This window comes from Chenopodium album, chromosome 26 (genome assembly GCF_948465745.1).
Source record: "Chenopodium album chromosome 26, dcCheAlbu1.1, whole genome shotgun sequence".
Taxonomy (NCBI): domain Eukaryota; kingdom Viridiplantae; phylum Streptophyta; class Magnoliopsida; order Caryophyllales; family Amaranthaceae; genus Chenopodium; species Chenopodium album.
Window position 1 is genome coordinate 37,062,812 of NC_137859.1, and position 19,924 is coordinate 37,082,735.

Sequence of the window (19,924 nt, forward strand, 5' to 3'; positions counted from 1 at the left end):
TTTTCCACCAACAATAAATAAACAAAATACGTAGTATACAAGTAGTAATTATACAAACATTTCTTTTTCTTTCCCACAATAAACTAACTACCTATTTGTAAAATTAAATAAAATATATAAATATTACTCCCTTATTTTTTAATAAGTGCTTTATTAGTACTTTGCATTACTAAGGATTCCAACCTGCGCGCAATATAGCTAGCCCTTTGAGATGAACTATTATCGATGTTCTTTATGTCCTATGCCGGTTTGTGTATAATATTTTCTCAAAGCTATTTACTGTGTAGTTAGTTGAGCTACTTTAAAGTAACGCCCACATAAAGCAACAAGCTTTCGTTGTCCGGTGACTAATGTTGTCAGGTAATAATTAAACCATAACCCCCATTAAATATAAAAAAATTTAAACTTTATTAGTCCGTTCCTCATTTGATTTCTAAATAATTGATGGGTCTTAAGAAAAATTACAAAATTATTCATGGGGTAACAAGGTAAACAAACATTTTGAGGGGTATAATGATCTGTGCACTATTCATAAGAGCAATTTCCTACTTTTTATAAGGTAGGGATTCACTTGCTCTATATATACACGTACGAAGTATATATTATTATGGGTATTTGTTGGAATCATATTAATTTTTAATTGTTATAGTTCATACATATTTATAATTAAAGATGTTACGGTCAAAGATTTGTATTGGTATATGTGCCTAAGTGAAACACTACATCTGGTTCGCATTATATGCAAATTTGGTGTAGTATTTGTGAGATTAAAAAAAAAAAAAAAGTTGCATATTATACGAATAAGATTGGAGGTAGTAGAACACTTATTAACAATGGAGAAACTATTATACTACGGAGTACTAAATAGCCAATTATTTTATCATGATTCATGAGGGGCCCTAATATCTTACTTTGCCTAGGGCCCATAAAATGTCAACAACGATCAATTCATAGTTTAACATGGCAATCACAACTTTAAATGAGTTGAACATCAGTACATCACATAATATCACCAAGTAGCAGATTTAAACCCACTTGATATAATATTATACTTGCTTACTTCCCTTTTCATACCCTCACATACAAAAGCATCGATATTTACTATTCACCTTCACAACTCCATTAGGGGGGCAAACCCAAGTAGCATCAGTACTGCCCGTACCAGAAGCAGTAATGCTGGTGTTTAAGGAGCACAAATATTCAGATTTGCAAACTAATACTATCCTGTTCTATTCAGCAAATGGCACGACAATAAAGGAGCGCATATATACAATTTGCAAACCAATACAAGTTATTACTGCATATTATTTGAGCGTCGTCATCAAATACTCTTGAAAGCATGATTGCAGTGATGCCGCAATTGTTTGGCAGAAGACTGGTCATGTTATGGGCGAAATAATAGGCAGTAATTGTTCTGAGAAGCCTTGAGCGTCATCATCAAATACTGTTGGCATCTGTCAAATTCCACAAAATGCAGTAATCTAAAACAAGATCAGAACATCATCCGAGAATCCTCCGCCATACCTTTCTGCATAGGAGTAGCTTGATAGTTCGAGCGCAGATGAAAGCTTGAATTTCCACTCATATAGGCACCATCGGCCCTCCACCAGTCTACAATGGAGCTGGGGTCTAAATCCTAATCTGGTACTCATCTGTCTAGTCAAGGTGCTGGCTTTGGCTTCTCGCCATTTGTATCTAGCATGCGAGACACGACTACACTGCAGGTACTGTCCTAAGAAAGTTAGAAAATATCATGAAATTAGTATAGTCATAAATCAAAATAAATAGGTTAAAGAACTTAAGGTACTGTCATAAACTTGTTTTTTCTACTTGATTTGAAATCATTAATATATGAGTATAAGCCATGATTTTGCGTGTTTGTATTAAGGTATTTTTGGTAGTTGATTTAGGCTTAAGAAGCATTATTAATTAACCAAGAAGGTAGTATTGCGATCACCGTGTTACAACCAATCCACTCTTACTTTCTGGTACCACAGCAATTCCTCCTGATTGAGTACTAAATCCAACTCCCTAGCAGCCCCGAGTTCTTCTAGTAGCCAAGGCCTTATGATTCCTCCTATCAAGCCATGAGAGTTTTTTTCTCCCTGAAAATGTTGTGAAAAACATCTTTGTTCCATTCTTGCAGATCAGTAGAGAAGGACTTGAGCATGTTCATAAGAGGGATGTCAGTTCTCCATTTTTCAGATAAAAAGTCAGAGAACTTTTCATGAGATAACCAAGCCGCCTGGAAACAAAAGGGAAGATTTAGAGAATCTAGAGGAGCAAATCCATTTGATGAGATAAGAAGAGGGCAATGGTCCAATTGAATAGCCGGGAGATGTTTCACTCTTGCTTTGTCAAAACGCAAACCCCAATCTGGATTACAGACAGTTCTATCCAGTCTTGCACTTCTTCAAGTCGCTAAAGAATTTCCTCTAGCCCAAGTATGAGGTGAGCCCGAAAATTCCACCTCTCAATTAATTGATTTTGTTCCACCCAGTGATTAAAGTGCTCACTTCTCCTAGTTGTTTCCGCACAACTTGACTTTCTTTCCCAACCAAAACGAGTCTCATTAAAATCACTGGCTAGCATCCAGGGTTTATTATGCTGCTTAGCAAAAACAGAGAGTTTACGCCATAAATCTTGGCACTTAGAGGGAGAGGTAAAGTACCACGGTTCTTCTCCTCCTCTTGATATCGTCATTGTGATGTATTGGTTAGACTTTACATTAGAGTCGATGGTCACTAGTTCAGGCTTCCAGTAAACCCAAGTGCCCCCATTAAAAGAGCATCCACACGAGTATGCCCGTTATAACCAACCAATGTAGCAACTCTCATTGCTTGTTCACCACCCTTATGGGTTTCTACTCAAGCAAAAACCAGGGGTTTATTAATACGAATCACTTCACGCAAAATTGCCAAGAAATCTCTATTTCCAGCTTCTTGAACGTTCCAAACCAAGCACGTAATTGGAAAGGAATCAGCACCAATAAGGGTTGTACTATTCATAGGAAACATTTTATTCGGGAATTCGGATTTGAAAGCATCATAAATGTGCCTCATGGCTTGTCTAATTTCTAATGGTAACTGCAATGTCACCATCAGTTGTAGTGTCTCCGGCCTCGACACCCTCCATGAGTGTATCTCCATCTTTAGGGGGCTTGTGGTGTGCCTAAATTTTTACTAAGGTTCAGGTGTCTACGTGATCAGCTACCTGGTTCCGGGTATTAAACTTAATAAAACAAAGATATTTCCAAGGAATATTCTAAGAGAATCCAAGTTTGAACAAAGTCAAAGTAGTTATAAGCTTTCCTACAATCAAGGAGGAGATATTTCCCACCAAGAATAAGTCAATTGGAAATGTTAATTGTATCTGCACCACAAATCAATCCACATTCGTCGAAGACCAAGTCAAGGAGTCAAACTACTTCTCCTATTTTCATGGAGGACACTCCCACACTATTCTCCAACTAACCGGCAGTAAAGAACAAGTCAAAAGGCAAAGGATAAACACAAAGAGAACATGGCATGAACCTCATCATCAAAGAAGCTGTTACAAGACTTAAAATGGCTCTCCTATTATAAATAGGATTAAAAACCATTGTAAAAACACAAGATACGAGCCCTAGGCATCATATTTCATAGTCATTAGCAATTAGTACTAAATTACAGATTCATTCTTGATCTAAAACAACCTGCATTGTACCAGTACTTAATTTTCAGATTAGTAGATTGATGGACTCAACGCCACCCGTAGTTTTTACCCCTTATTCATGGGTTTTTCAGCGTTATCATCTTGTGTCTCTTCTTCTTTTTCCCCTTTGTTCATCTTTCGTAGGTTATTCACCCTCATTCATTGAACCTACACTATCACTTCCATACTTTTTAGTCTAGCTGTTGTCCTATAGAACCTGGTCGAATCTAGCGAGTACAGTCCAGATACGGGTCTGTGGGCGTGATCTTCTCTAGTGGTACATATATATATAAAGTTACTATGTTTGGGAGTAGTAGAGGATTGGGAAAGAGAGTAGAGAGATTGGCTTGAAAAAGTTGGCTTCATGGTTAAGGGGGTAATAGGACTAGCTTGTTCACTGGCTTGAATTAAGCTTGTACTATTTTCCTTTCTAGTGCTATTCAAGGGAATATTGGTATAGATCATTGGTTTTATCTTGAAGGATAATTTTTGGCAGTGAATTATCTTGTTTCCTAGAATCTTTCATCAAGTAGCACAATATTGATACACATATTGCATACATTATATGAATAGTTTGAAAAAAATATATAAGTTTGTTCTTATTTTGTATTTTTATAATTTTTTAAAAATTCTTATCTTGTATATAATGAAAATAATCAAATGCATACGATTAGCAACTAAAAAATAGGGATATACTATAAATAAAAATTATCTTTTTCATCAAATCAATTTTTTTCATAAATTTTATTTTGTTTTTTATATGATAAAACAAATCAAATGCATACCATTAGTTCAAAATTACTTATGTGGCATGGTATATTTATTATACAAATTAATTTAATCATAGGTTTATAAAAGATAAAATTTTACGTGACACGATATATACTTTTTTTTTTTTTGAATACATGACATGTACTCTCGAATTTGACCCCGTTTACTTCACCTTATTTTTATTAAATTATTTTTGTTGAACTGAAATTATTATTACTGAATTGAAATTAATTTGATTGATTCTCTATTATATTTCTTCTATAGAGTTACTGATTTTTAATAAACTGAAATTAATTTTACTAAACTAAAATTAATTTTACTAATTATTTCAAAAAATAAAAAAACTTAATTTTAATAAACAGAAGTTTTTTTTACTTAATGTTATTTTTTCTTAAGGTGAAGTGAATAGGACCTTATTCTACTTTAAATATGTTATTACAAGCTAGGTTGCACGGAAACGGATACAGATACAAAAACGGGGACGGATACGGGGACGGGATACGGAAAAATTAAAATTCCAAAAAACGGGTACGTCATGGATACAACCAAAAAAAATCAGCAAAATATAAATATATATATACAAAAAATGGAAAACAAAAAAAAAAAATTCACAAAATTCACAACATAACGACATTAATGATTAAAATCACATTTAGTCTTGAAAACAAAAGAAAGAAAAATAAATAAAAACCTACTCCTAATAGTAGGAATCAAAATATGAGGAAAAAAAAAAATCACATAATAACACCTATGATTGAAAAGAACAAAAAAAAAAAAAAAAAAAAAAAAAAAAAAAAAAAAAAGAAGAAGAAGAAAAAGCAACACTAAATGAATGCAGAAAAATAAATCGACCAAATCAGAACAAAAGAAACATAGAGCAAGAGAAAGAAGCAGAGTACTCCGCAGCTTGTGGTCGCCTAGTCGGAGATGGTGGTGGCCTAGTCAGAGATGGTGGTCGGGCAACAAGCCTATATCTATCGTCTTTGTATTTTAAGATTTAGGGTTTTCAAATTGCAAAGGTAAGTAATTAAAGAGGGTTTTTTTTTTTAGAATTGGGCTTCAATTTGTACTAGGGGACATCCAAAAAGTACCTAAGCCGTACCCGAAAGGCTCCCCGTACCACTTTTCATGGGGACGCATCCTAGGCGTACTCGTACTCGTTTCTGTCCCCGATACGTCCCCGGTACGAAAACAGCATGGAGGAGGCGTACCCGTGCATCATTGATTACAAGTATTAGATTTCAAACAAGTTAAGACATTATTTTCAAACCTTCTTGTAATTGTAATATTTTGCCTCTTAGTAATTCTATAGAAAAGAATTGTAAGATTATGCATGGAAAACTAAAATTTATTAACAAAAGTGAAGCCTTTACTTCCGATTAACAACAACAACAACAACAACAACAATAATAATAATAATAATAATAATAATAACAATAATAACATTTATTTTAAATAACACAAAAACACGAAACCTTTAATAAAATTAAAAAAACAATTTAGATAGAGTTTTTACCGATTTCATCCATTTTGTTTTTTATGTCCAAGAACTTGTGAATTTCACAGGCGTTGTGAAAATATAATTCCTGATCATAAATGGGATTCTTTGCTCCATGGCGTTCCCAGCGGTTCATTCTCCATGCAGAAACTGCTTTAAATGTAAACGACGCCCACCTGAAGTTTAATTGCTTATCCAGCTCTGAATGAGGAGGCGGAATCTGCAAAATTTATTTAAGAAATTTCATAAAGCTACAACTATAAGTGGATTGGAAAAGAGAAGTTGCTAAGTAAATTAAGGAAAGGGATGCTAGGGACATTGTAGGAATGAAAATCAAGGTTGCACGCATGTCGTAGTAGTAGTTATAGTTCTTCCTTCCACCCCTATGACTTCTTTTTGTAAGAAGGATCGTCGTTTCCCCTACTTGCAAGAGACTTCTTTTTACTCCAAAAAATAGCATATTTGTACAAACAAAGCACAAAACAGATAATTTGCAATTTTGCATGAACTACATTTATTAACTTGACCACTAATGACTATTTGATGCGCGAACTCAATCAATGATACTTCTTTATTTGTAGATTCAATTCTAACAGCCTTAATTGTTTTTCTTTTCCATTTTTATTTGTAGAATCTTTTCTCCGGAGGAGCAAATACCACTACGGCTGGAATAATTTGGACACTTACTGAGTTAGTGAAAAACCCCATTCCAATGAAAAGAGTACAAGAAGAGTTAAGGAATGCCGCATTGAATAAAGGTTGTATAACAAAAGTTGATCTCTCAAAACTCAAATATTTCAAAGCAGCGATAAAGGAAGCATTTAGGCTGCACCCACCAGCTCCATTATTAATACCTCACGAAACAGTAAACAAAAGTAACTTAAAAGGATATGATATCTTACCCAAAAATCTTATTGTTATAAATGCATTGGCTATTGGAAGAGACCCAAAATACTGGAAGGACTCAGAAAAATTAAAATTAATTTATGCCGAAGAGGTTTTTGGGGAGTTCAATGGATATGATAGGGAGTGAAAGTATGGCAATGATTCCTTTTGGGGGTGGAAGAAGAATGTGCCCAGCCTTTGCTTTTCGTTTAGCCAACCTTGAGCTTGCACTTGCCAATTTGTTATACTCTTTTGATTGGGGTGAGTCTATACCAGAACAGGGTCGGTTTTTCAAATTATATGGCGTTTGAACATACCTCAGAAATGGAAAAGTTTATCATGGAGGAATTGCAATTAATTCACCTAAGAAACTTTGTAATTAATATTTAAGGTTTTAGACGTCATAAAAAAAGAAAACTTACAAGTTTTAAATTCATACCGTTTGATCGTAAGGCAACTGAACGTCAGCAGAAGGTTCAGGTTCTACGGAGAGGAAATGAACGTAATAGTTGCTCAAGTTAATGCTTTGGTAACACTCCCATTTGATACCACCAACTAGCTGGAAGGTCTTAGCAAACTGCAAGTTTTTTAGAAGAAATTCAAGGAACATCATTCATTGATAGAACAAGTGTACTTAAAATAAAAAATTACTAAGCATATATACCATCCAATATTACCATTCAACTTGCTCATAATGCTAAAACAACATTACATGTGGTCTAAGCCACCAAGATTCTAATTAAGGGTACTAAATCTTTGAGCCAAGCTCAAATAGGTTTTGCTCAAAGCTTAAACTTAGCTTAGATTCTAACAACATTACATGTTGCCTTCCTTTGTATGATGCCACATCCAAGCGTCATTTCTGTCATATAGGGGTACAGGAATATTGCAAATCTCATTCACCTCCATAGAGGAGAAATTCGTACTAAGGGCTGTAAGATCCCACACATTATTGACCCATAAATCACGAACAAACAACTATAAGATCAAAAATATTGGCCTAAAAGTAATTATTAAAATACTATTTGTCATACTAATGCTGTAGGCCTTACCCCAATGACAATACAAAAGTCATACTGCTGTAACGGCTGAATAGGAAGCTTTACTCCGGGTATCCGCGACTGAGGTAGAGATGAACTGAACCTAAACCCCTGCAACTGACGACCAAATTCAGCCCATTGATTTCCCAAATCTCCTCCTCGCGATGAACTTCCAACCTCTTTCTCCTTACCAATGAAAAAAAATAAAAATTAGTAGCACACTAGAGGAACTTTGAATTTAATTCAACACTCTTTTAATTAAGTAGTACGAGTAGTAGTTTATGAAAAGCCACAATATTGCTCAATTGATCAAAATATTACATGACATACGTTATATTAAATTACACAGTGAATTAGGCTAAATGCCTAAGTCTTAAGCATAAATGAAAGGTCTTTTTTATTCTCTTTTAAAAATAACACAGTCTTTTCAACAAACAACTGGAAAACTTAATTATCATAAGCTTTAAAGAGTCTAGGACTATATAGTGCGGTAATAAAATCATAAGATTAATCACCCAGTCATAGTAGGGAATACTCCTTAACTGAATAAGGAGTGCTTTTGGAAGTAAGAGAGGGGGTGGGGGGCGGGGGAAAGAGAGAGAAGCAAGCAAACAAACCATTTGACACAGCAAGGTGGCTAAGTCAGTAGTAAACAATCTTGTCCTCCAAAGGGGTTTGAGCAAAGCCTTAGATTCCGGCTGATCTCATACTAACAAGTCCCACCATTTCTCTTGGCCTTCAATCCGTTCTAGACAAGAGACATATGACTCTTCTCATGCATCTATCCTGGAGAACAGAAAAACGCTTCAGTTTTGGACAGTCCATTATAGTACAAGACAGAAGCAAAGCACAAACAAGTCGACCCTTATAGATGCTTTCCATCTGAGGCAATAGAATGAGAACAAGCTGCCTAAGTTGGGGAAGGCAAATGACAGCATGATCTCCTTCAGTTAAACCACAATTCACAACTTTGACTGCCATTAGCTCCTTCACTTGTCTACAATGTTCAACTTGTAATATTATACTGATTCTCAGTCAGCTCTGATTTTCAGTTCGAACAACTACCAGACACTATCAATTAACTCCTACGAGATAAAATACCTAAAAAAACAGTCAAACTCACAAATATGATCAAAATGTAAGCACACTTCATATATGGCTACCAGGCTACCACTAGTTCATTTTCTCTTTGGAATTATAGTTTTGTAAATTCAATAATGGAATAACTGAATAATTAAAATTGGTGTGTTTACTCAAACTTGTAATTCTATTTGATTTAATGATCCAGGGACAGTCAGATATTGAACTCAATGAGGCCGGGAGACAACAAGCTGTGGCAGTTAGGCTTTGTTATAATGTTCTGATTTAAACATGGTATAGTGCAAGAGATGCGTACTAATTAATATAACTTGATCACAACATTACTTTTACCCCATGTGTGTAACCAAGTATTCTAATAAAAAACAATTCTATTAGGCCTGCTAAACAGGCAAAGCTGCTATATACTCCGAGTTGGACACCCTGTACAGTATATTGATGTAAAAATTCTCTCATAGCTGATTGTTTTTTAGAATTTCTTTGTGAAAAAACCTCTGTTCAAAACAATTCTGCCATCATCTAGCACCTAAGACACAAAATTACTGCACTATAATAAGCATTAAAAAAAAAGGGATTCATCAAAACCAGGTAATTAAGTCTGAAATATTGATGTGACCAATTCAATTTGGTTATATGAAATTCTGCAGGATCTTACGAAGGAGTTTACAAAGGAGTTGATTATATGACCAATAATGTAATAGCATTGTCAAAGCCTCAGAGGACTACAACAGTCACATCAAGAGAAACAAAGAGGAAAAGAACAAGAAATAGCTTACAGAACTAACATCCAGAAGTAATTTTCTTGGTTTTCAATAATACAGTTTGATTTAAAATTAATCAAGTAATTCACAACAACAACATTCAATTCGAAGAACAAAATCGAAATTACTTAAGACAAATGATCAACAACAAAATTTAATTCGAATTTTAAGACTATAATTGAATTAAGAAAGGGAAAATCACAAGAACCCTAATTCGATAAATTCATACCTTAAAACCTTGATGTAGATCGAAACACTAAAGCTGAACCCCAATTTGAAAAAACCAAAGCAATTTAGGTCGAAACTGTAGAATTAAGGAACCGAGGAAGAAGCTACGGAGGAGTTTTCACAATGAAAGCTAGGTCGCGCGAGAGTGAAAATGGGTTTTAGTGAGTTTTCGCCATGAGAGCTAGGTCGCGCGAGAGGAGGAATAGTTGGAGCGGGGGCGGTGGGATGTTTTTGCGGAGAGGGGAGATGTGTAAGGGCGCGAGGAGCGGCGGTGAGGGGCGGCGGTGGTCGGCGAGTGGTGGAGTAGGAGCGGCGAGTGATGGAGTGGCTGGAAATTGTGGGAAGTCAAGAAATGTAGTGGTGGTGTGGTGGTGGTGTGGTGGTTGGACTGGTGGCTGGTTTCCTTTGTTATTCAAAACAAACACCACCCTAAGTTTGGGGGATTTTCAGTCCATTCCTATTATTTTCCTTTGTTCATTCCATTCCATTTACCATCTGCGAACCAAACGGCACCTAAGTCATTTGTTTATTTTCATCGAGAAGTTATTTCCTCTAGCCGGGAATAATACCACCTTTCACCGATCTTCCATAAATGGAACGGCCTTTAGATTATTTCAAAATGGAACAATCTTTGATACATATTAGCCAAAAATGGTATGTGACCGGTTGGTAACCTGTTTAATAGGTTACCTGTGACACATGAAACAATGCCATCGATCGCTTTTTATGATTTAAAATAAAATTAAAATAAAATAAATTAAGACCAAATAAAAAAAATACTTAAAACTAAAAGAAAAAATTGAAAAAAAAAACACCCTCTCCCTTTTGCTGGCAACCACTCAACTACCATTCGGTCTCCTCCTCCCCACCCCTGACCGACAGCCAGAATCCTTACCCGGCGCTGGTGAAAACTTTACTGACCTAATCCCCGACCACGTAGCCTATACCCTTCCCCGGAAACCCCCCTCCCTCCCCTTGTAAACCCTCCTCTTCTCACCGGCCGACGCCCAATCCCCTTTCCCCATGTCGATGAACCCATTTCGCCCCTCTACAGACCGACTCCACTCCATTCCCACCTTTAACCATCACCCGAAAATCCTAAAACCCCAAAATCGAGGGGTAGTTTTAGGGTTTTCAAATTTTAAGGTGGTGATTCAAGGCTTCAAAGGGAGGGAATAGGTGGTCGAGGACAGCATAAGGACGGTGTCGCTAGCGCCGGTAGGGATCTTTAGCCACCGACGGGTTTGGGAAGGGAGACCAATTGGTGGTGTGGTGGCTGCCAGCAAGCCAAAAGGGAGGTGTTTTCTGCAAATTTTTTTAGTATTAATTTTTTTGTTAATGTTTTTTTTTAAACTTAAGCTTTGTTTTTAAATCATTATTATTAAAAAATAATATTAAAATAAACTAAAAATGTTTAAACCAATCACTATGTCACTCGTGTCAAATGTAACTTGTAAAACAGGTTACAGGTTTTTTGTTCCATTTTTGGCAGATGTGTATCAAAGGTTGTTACATTTTGAAATAATTCAAAAGTTGTTCCATGTTTAGAAGACCATTGAAAGGTGGTATTATTCTTGGCAAATTTTCCAAAACTAAATACCCTAAAAATTAATAGGAAGAAGTAACTCCATACTTGTAACCAACGTTGAATTGAAAAAAGTCAATTCAACGTTGGTTAATGTTTAATTATTAGTCGTTGATGTATGTGTCGTAGCTTACATCTAATATTGTCTTGGTAACAAAGTCAGGTATATATGTTACCGTTGAATTGAACAAAGATGAAATTTGATTGAATAGATAGATTGTTTTTCTAACTAACTACGTATTATATGAGATTAGCAGAATAATCTCAACAAATTACACACGGTCTCAAAAGCGGTAGAAGTCATTGTGAAATTGTTTTTTCGAAATTTAATGGGCTGTTAAACGTTTCTACATTCCTTTCATAATAATAAATGCTACTTCAATTTCAATTACTAAGTATTGAGATAGAAAGGAAATAGATGGTCAGACTACGTATCTGAGTTGTTTTACGGTAAACATTTTTTAACACAAGATTGGACTACAGACTATATTGTCCCGTTACCTTTTTTGTTGTTGGCCATTTTTTATTTTTGGTTATAATGGCCAACCTGTATCACCTGATATAATTGAAAATTTGATTTTAATCGATTCTGGGGAAGTAGAATTAAGTTATTTTGTTCGACTTCAATATCAGAACCATGATTTGCTTGATGATGAGTCATGTAATCATGCATAAAGAATTATGAAAAATAGCATCAAACCACCCCCGGCCCCCCCCCCCCCCCCCCCCCCCCTTTTTTTTTTGTCTCATCATTAAGACTCCAATTAGTGTATGTCAAACGAATTTGTCACAATTTAATTGATTGTAATACTAATTTGAGATAAGATACACTTATACAAGATGTCAGTAACACCAATAAAAAAGACAATGTTTGAATCAAATTTAGCTACAACACCCCTCCTATACTGATCAACAAATAAAAACCTGAAAAAAAAAGAAAAGAAAAGAATGACACAATTTGAGTTTCTAATTTATAACCCTAAAAGAATCACTAAATAGCTGGGACCTCATTAGCAGCAAGCACCAAGATTTTGAGCTATGTACAGTCCTTTGTTAGTAGCCTCCTTTTTCACTAAAAGATGAAATCAAAAGAACAAATTATTGCTCTTTGTTACTTTTACGGTGTAATGGTATCTGAAGCCTTCAACTTTGATCCCTCCGCCTCTGGTGATGGTCTGCTTGAAGAATCCGACTGCCTGGTCTCCTCGATCATCTTCACCACTTCTCCCATGTCGGGTCTTAAATCTGGCACCTTGGAAACACAAGCCATGGCAATTTGAAGCATTTGAACCAACTCTTCTTCAATATTCTGATTTCTCATTAGCTCTGCGTCGAATACTTCCGCGGTCCATTCCTCCCGAACAACTGACTGCACCCACCTTGGGAGATCAACCACATCATCACGTCCAGGTGATTGCACTGGGGTCTTCCCCGTAAGCAACTCAAGAAGGAGAACACCAAAGCTATAAACATCAGATTTTTGGGAGGTTTTCCTCGTCTCTATTGTTTCTGGTGCTCTGTAGCCGGCAGTTCTCGGAGGGACAGCAGGGAAGCTCATGAGGGGAGCCAGACCAAAATCTGATATGCAACCATTATGGTCCTCGGAAAGAAACACATTGGAGGACTTAATGTTCCCGTGTGTGAACTTGCCACCGCCTGCTGAATGGATGTGGGCTATTCCTTTAGCAGCTCCCAGTAAAATTTTTATCCTGGATTCCCAGTCCAGTGGTGGTTTTTCACCATCCTTGCTACCTGAAAATATCATTCATTGTTTTGTTTATTTAAGCTCTTTCGGACAGTAATTGCTAAGCTGAACAGAGTTCTACTTTTTAAATTTCTCATTTTCAGAATTGACACATAAGAAACAAAAAGGATAAAACAAAGAGAACAGAGAGCATACCATGCAAACGTGCCAACAGGCTACCAGCTGATACATAGTCGTAAACAAGAAGTTTTTCATCCTTAGAGTAGTAATAAGCCCGTAGGGGAATAACATTAGGGTGCTGACCGACCCTTCCAACTGTTTCCATCTGCTGCTCAAACTCTCTTTTGCCAACCACAACCTCCTTCAATCTCTTGACAACTACTGTCGTTCCATCCTCCAAGATGGCCTTGTAAGTCGTCCCATAGCTTCCCTTTCCCAGCACTTCAGCAGAGGCCCTTAGTAGATCTTCAAGATCAAAATTGAAGGAACAACCTTCAAAGAAAACCAATTTGTTCTTCTCGGACTCCTGGACACCACTACCAAAATCTTCCTTGGGCTTTTCAGTCCTTCCAGCACCAAAAGCCTTTCCTTTAAGAACACCATGTCCTTCACTATCCTTTTTCCTTAAACAGCAAAAGAAAGCCATCAGCAGTAGAAGAAAAAGTGCCACACCTCCTCCTACTGCAATGGCAATGATAACCTTTTTGCTTAGTCCCTTTTTCGAGTGTTTTTTCTCATGAGCAGCAGGTGTAGGACCCACGTTATCTGAAGGAGACACAGCGGGAGCAGAAGCAGGAGAAACTCCAGAGCACTGTTTAAGTGGAGGTCCACACAAGCCTGTGTTTCCCTGAAATGAAGAATTGGGAAAGCCACTAAGAGCCAATGGGATTGCGCCATTAAGGTGATTGTTGCTCAAATTCAGATATTTAAGACTTTGATTATTTAATTTGGGGATGGATCCAGTAAGAGCATTATCTTGAAGGAACAACTTATTTAAATTAGTCAGATTTTGAACAGATGATGGAATTTCACCCTGCAGGGAGTTAGAAGCGAGATCTAATGTGTTGAGTTGTGGGGATAATGAAGATGGTATTTTTCCAGATAAGTTATTTTGTTGTAGGTATACATACTGGAGAGAAGGAAGGGACAGCAGATCAGATGGAAGACTCCCTGAGAGGAGGTTTGATCGGAGGCTGAGGGTCGTAAGGTGATCCAACTTCCCAAGGGTGTTATTAGGGATAAGACCTTTAAGTCCAACCCCAGGTAGCCTGACAGCAACTACACTATTGTTATCCGAGCTGCAGGTAATGCCCACCCAAGCAGTGCATACTGGGGCAGAAGAAGTCCAGTTCACTTTCCGGCCATGAGGGATTGAAGCAGCAAACTGAAGCAAAGCTTGCTTATCATTTTCCAGATCAGCATGGTTTGGAGGTGGAAAAATGAGCAAGAAAAGCGACACCAATGTCAAAAGAAAGAAGAGCCTCATAGATATCCTGCTGGTGTAGGCTCAATAGGATAATGGTTGGTCTGTTGTAGCGATTCTCTGGTAATGCCTGGCAAAAGAAAGAATAGGCTATCAGCAGTCTGATCATATTTCCTACGAATACAAACTAAAGCAAGCACTGCATGCATGTGAAGCATAGAGTTTACAAAAACTAATAAAATTCACTCAATTAGCCAAAAAAAAAAGAAAAGGAATGACTTAACATGCACTATAAGCAAAATGCTGTAAAAGACTAGTTATCTCTTATAGAAAAACAATAATCTAGACAAATAACAATGTAGCAAAGTTAGAACAAAGATGCTTGCAACAACACGAGTGATATACAAAATGCAGAAACCGTACATTGAGAGGTTAGATGTGAATTACCAGATAAAAGGGAATACAATTATATGGGACAACAAGCAGGATATAAAAGCATCAAGCGGAATCTCATAATCTCTATTGCAATTTAAGAGAAGGTACAGATACTTCACCTAAGTACCAACGAACAACTCAAGGATTAAATGTACACCAGAATGGGAGCCACATGTTAGCAAAGAAGCTGCCTTTGATTGAAGACTAATTTGTGGACCAACAGATTGAATGCTAGATTAATACCAGACCCCAGTGTGTTTCTAAGGAATTCATCCGCCGGGTCCAGTTATTAACACCAGTCCACCCACCCTCGGAATTAAACAACTTAAAGCATCAAATTAAAATGAGTGGAGAAGAAAGAATAGGATTAACGGAAAATTTTTGTACCAAAGCATAAATGCCACTATTTATGAAAACAAAGAAATGTCCAGTTCAATTCTCGTCTGACAGTCATAATACAATCTTTAGGATTAGTATAAAAAGGTAGTACTCCATAATACATTTATCAAAAAGTAAGCACACAGCTAAAGTGCTAATGAAAGCAATAAAGCATGGGAGTTCTTTTTGGATAAAGAAGGGAGCACTAATAAGTATGCAAGGTTTAGTTGATAATAAAGACGAGTCTTTTTCTGTTTAAAACACTAATTATCACTCATGATCAATGTTCTCCTACTGCCTTTCCATGCTTTCACCTTCTAATTTTAAGAGTATATTGCATGAATCATTAGTCAAATCCCACAAGTAAAACATTCTCTTTTTTCTTTTCCCTTAAAAAACAGCAATCAGTATACTTCTACTAAATTGGGAAGGATGATATACTGGGTCTCACTTCTCACTAATGGTATCCAAAGTATACCAAATTGAAGGTCCTCTTTCAAATTATCGAATCTAATCAACTTATGATAAATTGAAGGATCCGGTTGAATTGGGATGATTAATAAAATGAAGAACAGATCAGGGTGTAATGAAGATTTTAGTAAACATGAACCTGAAAATGGGAAAGCTGAAAATTTTGATAAATTCATACTAGAGGGAAGAAGAATTTACTATCTTTAGCAATCAAATTAATAGTTGAACTAAAATTAAAGGAAATAAATTTGAAGTAAGGAAATGTAACAAAAATCAAACAAAATATAAGAGTATATGAATTCAAAGAGATATTGAAAGAGGAATTTACCTAAAAAGATAAATGGGTCAAATTAGAGCACCTATCAACAAAATTATCTGCACAACAAGAAATAGAGGTACAGATCCATGAAATTGATGAATCAAATTTAGAAACAGAAAATGAATAGAATTTAGCACATTTTATATGATGCAGAAATGAAGTTGACAAGTTGAATAAAATGTGAGAGATAGAAAAAAAAAGAAAAGGGTACCTGGAAAGAAGCAGCATTTGCAGCAACAACAACAACAACATAGTTGAGTTTAAGAAAGAGAATGAAAAAGAGAGAAAAGGTGGGGAAATGGGGGGGTTTAAAAAGGAAAAAGAAAAAGCAATTATCAACGGCAAAACTTGAAGAATACAAGTGAATCTGAGTTGGGTAATGGGTATTAGTTTAGAGAGAAAACATGTTTAATTTGTGTTCAACCCAAAATCAAAAGTAACCTCCCCTGAAAATGGGGGGTTTTGGGTTTTCGATGAATTTCTTCTCTGTTTCAGTGTTTTTGTTGTTCGGATTTTCCAAGTAAGGAAGAAGAAGAAGAAGAAGAAGAAGAAGAAGAAGGCAGGTGCAGAACCCAGGAATTGAAGTTGGTCTGCACAGCTGTAATTTTTCAGAACAAAGACCTTTTCTTTCTTTTGTTAACAATATTAACATGACATTTTTACGTTTCTGTTTTTCTTACCAACACAATACCAGCTCATTCCTTGCCGATTACCTTAACATTTTTAAACCAACTGCTACTACCTCCATTTACGCATTTTTATTAATCAAATGATACGCGTATCAATACAAAACTTTAACCAAGAAACCTAAAGTTGATATAATGAAAATATATAATTAAAAAGTTTTTTTTTTTAAAAACAAAAAAATTATATTTAAAGTGTTACTCACAACTAATCAAAAAAAATTTGCATGACAACATTTACAGAGTAGGTATACAAAGTGTTTTAATATTGTAATCAAAGTAAGTAACGTACTTAGCACTGTCAAAACGGTTTGACAGTTCGGTTTCGGTTCGGTTTGAAATCGGTTCGGTATTTAATCGGGTCGGTTTGGAATCGGTTTAATTGTCTCACGGGTCGGTTTTGGTTCGGTTTAAATAGTTATCGGTTCGATTCGGTTTCGGTTTATTTTTAAGCGGTTTTAATTCGGTTCGGGTTGTAAACAGTCCGGGTTATAAACGGTTCGGTGCAGACGGGTTGCGGTTTGTTAACGGTGCGGTGTAAACGGTTTCTATCCCGGTTCAAACAGTTTCGTGTTCGAAACGATTTTGGGTTAGAAACAGTTCGGTTCTTTTTTGGCTCAGTTTATAACTGGTTCGGTTCTTTTCGATTCAGCTTTTAACTGGTTCGGTTCTTTTTCGGTTCAGTTTATAACTGGTTCGGTTCTTCAATGGTTTAACCACTTTAACGTTATTCATATCGGTTCCATTTCAAGTTTACTAAATTACGGTTCGGGTCGGTTTTCGGTTTCATAAAATAAATTGTTTATCGAGTTATTTGGATTCGGGCAGTTAAATGGTTTTGGTTTGAAATTTGATAGTACTTGCTAACCTTTTACGTTCACAAGTTTTATATAAAGTCGCGAATCATTTCATATTTAGGCATCATATTATAAACAAATTCTCATTGATTTTATAAATACATATTATGTTATGTTTCAAGTTTAGTCATACTGATCTACTAGTTATATTCCCGTCAAAACAAAAAAGTTTGTAAACAGTTCGATTTAATTATATTCCCGTAAAAAAAAAAAAAACATCCATTTAATTATATAAAAAAGTTTGTAGACAGTTCGATTTAGAAGCGGTTTGGTTCATAAACGGTTTGGTTTATAACCAGTTCGGTTTACAATCAGTTCGGTTTTTAAATGGTTCGGTGCAAACGGGTAGCACTTTGCTAACAGCTCGGTGTAAGCGGTTTTTTTGCCAGTTTAAACGGTTTCGGGCTGGAACCGATTTCGGGTTAGATACGGTTCGGTTTTCTTTCAGTTCGGTTTATATTTGGTTCGGTTTGTTAACGGGTTCGGTTCTTATACGGTTTAACATTATTCGGGTCGATTCGGTTTCGGGTTTACTATAATACGGTTTGGGTCGGTTTTCGGTTTCAAAAAAATCGGTTTTTAATCGGTTCAGTTCTCATTTGAGTCGGTCGGTTTCGGACAGTTAAACGGTTTCGGTTTGAAATTTGACAGCACTAAACGTACTGCATCTGTTTCAAACTATTTGCAATGATTAGACATTATTTAGAGACTCACATTTTTATGTCAATTCATTGTAAATAATTTGAAATAGAGATGGTATATAAAATAGTATAAAGTCAAAGTTTTTTAATCTGTAATTAAGTTGAAGCGGAAGTTGTACTCACAAGACATAGTAATCATACATTTGTCGCACTTTATCAAAAAAAAAATTCACAAAATAATCAAAAAAAAAAAATATTCGTATAATTTGAGACAAGTAAAATAAACTAGATAAACATGATGTTAATTAATTTGATAGTATTTGTCTGGTAATTAAATAAAATTAGTGGGACTAGCACACTTTAAAAAAATAAGGTCATCTATCCTTAATTCCTAAGATCCCAATTCTAAAACCTAAAATAAAAGAAGAAAGGGGGGAGCAGTAGTTGAGAAAGTTGGAAAGGAGGGTGAGAGTGGGGCCCACGAGGGTAATTAGTGAGATACTGACAGATTAGCAGAGAGATAGAAAGAGGTGCAAATGCTTGTAACTTGTATTTGTCTCTCCCTCTTTGGATGGATTCTTCGGTGTTCTTCCACCTTTTTTTTTTTTATTAGGAGCTTAGCATCTCCTTAATTTTAATCTCAACTTGTAAAAGTCAAATAATTTCCAAATTATATTCTAATTATCCAACCTAATTATATTAATTACAGATGGAGTATATATCCAATTAAGAGATCCTTTATTACACTACATTACTAATTGTAGTCTTATTTTTCCATCATTTTTAGTTTACCTAACAATTTTGGAAAATTTATTTGTTTATACGAACTGTTTAGTATTGAAGATTTGAAGTTGAAGATGTTACGTTATACAGAGTACTGAATATCTCTTAAACAAGATTGGTGTCAGATTAATATTAAATGAAAAACCAAAAGTCCAAAAACATTTCTTGTTCCGAAATTCCAATGCCAGATTGAATTAATATGACAATAATACATGACGAATTTAGGACAATAGTAGTAGTATACCATGTTAACAAGTACTATTTGTTTTCTTCAAAAATAACAAGTAGTATTTGTTCTAGTGGTAAAAGTTACTATCTCACAACCATGTGGATGTAAATAACATGGTTGTGAATAGGGAGTCCCTTATCCTTTCTCTCTCAAGCTCTTATCGTCTCACGTACTCTAAAAGAATTTTGTCTGCATAATCGAACATAGTTGACATGTGAGAGGTCATTCGCCGACTCGCTGTATATAATGCCTTTTTCTTACCCAAAAATTTAAAATAAATAAAAAAATAAATAAAAAAACTTATAGAGATGTACTCCATAGGTCATAGTATGTGGTGGTAATGAAAAACAAAATGTATGAAATTTTGTTTGAAAAGTCAAATAACAAATGTTTGCACTGCATGGTGTATGAGTTGAAGCTAAAGAGTAAAAACCTAACTCC

General features: G+C 35.6%; 2 protein-coding genes across 5 annotated transcripts; both read right to left on the reverse strand.

Annotated features, from left to right (window-relative positions):
* Positions 1-951: 951 nt before the first annotated feature.
* LOC145618397 (uncharacterized) lies at positions 952-10,497 on the reverse strand. Of its 2 annotated transcripts, none has more exons than XM_081673171.1 (6): positions 9,976-10,497; positions 8,505-8,668; positions 7,900-8,073; positions 7,287-7,424; positions 5,981-6,182; positions 952-1,732 (listed from the first exon to the last, which is right to left on the reverse strand). In XM_081673171.1, the coding sequence occupies exons 2-6, from the start codon at positions 8,505-8,507 to the stop codon at positions 1,482-1,484; spliced, it is 768 nt and encodes a 255-aa protein (XP_081529297.1). In that variant the 5' UTR covers positions 8,508-8,668; positions 9,976-10,497; the 3' UTR covers positions 952-1,481. The 2 variants fall into 2 exon arrangements, with proteins under 2 accessions (XP_081529297.1, XP_081529296.1); XM_081673170.1 differs by having other exon boundaries at positions 8,505-8,673.
* Positions 10,498-12,348: 1,851 nt separating this feature from the next.
* Positions 12,349-16,912, reverse strand: LOC145616429 (putative inactive receptor kinase At5g58300). 3 transcript variants are annotated; one of them, XM_081671141.1, is made up of 4 exons: positions 16,502-16,912; positions 16,300-16,346; positions 13,460-14,817; positions 12,349-13,311 (listed from the first exon to the last, which is right to left on the reverse strand). In XM_081671141.1, the coding sequence occupies exons 3-4, from the start codon at positions 14,748-14,750 to the stop codon at positions 12,677-12,679; spliced, it is 1,926 nt and encodes a 641-aa protein (XP_081527267.1). In that variant the 5' UTR covers positions 14,751-14,817; positions 16,300-16,346; positions 16,502-16,912; the 3' UTR covers positions 12,349-12,676. The 3 variants fall into 3 exon arrangements, with proteins under 3 accessions (XP_081527267.1, XP_081527269.1, XP_081527268.1); XM_081671143.1 differs by lacking the exons at positions 16,300-16,346; positions 16,502-16,912 and adding an exon at positions 15,242-15,420; XM_081671142.1 differs by lacking the exons at positions 16,300-16,346; positions 16,502-16,912 and adding an exon at positions 15,135-15,234.
* Between the last annotated feature and the right edge of the window lie 3,012 nt (positions 16,913-19,924).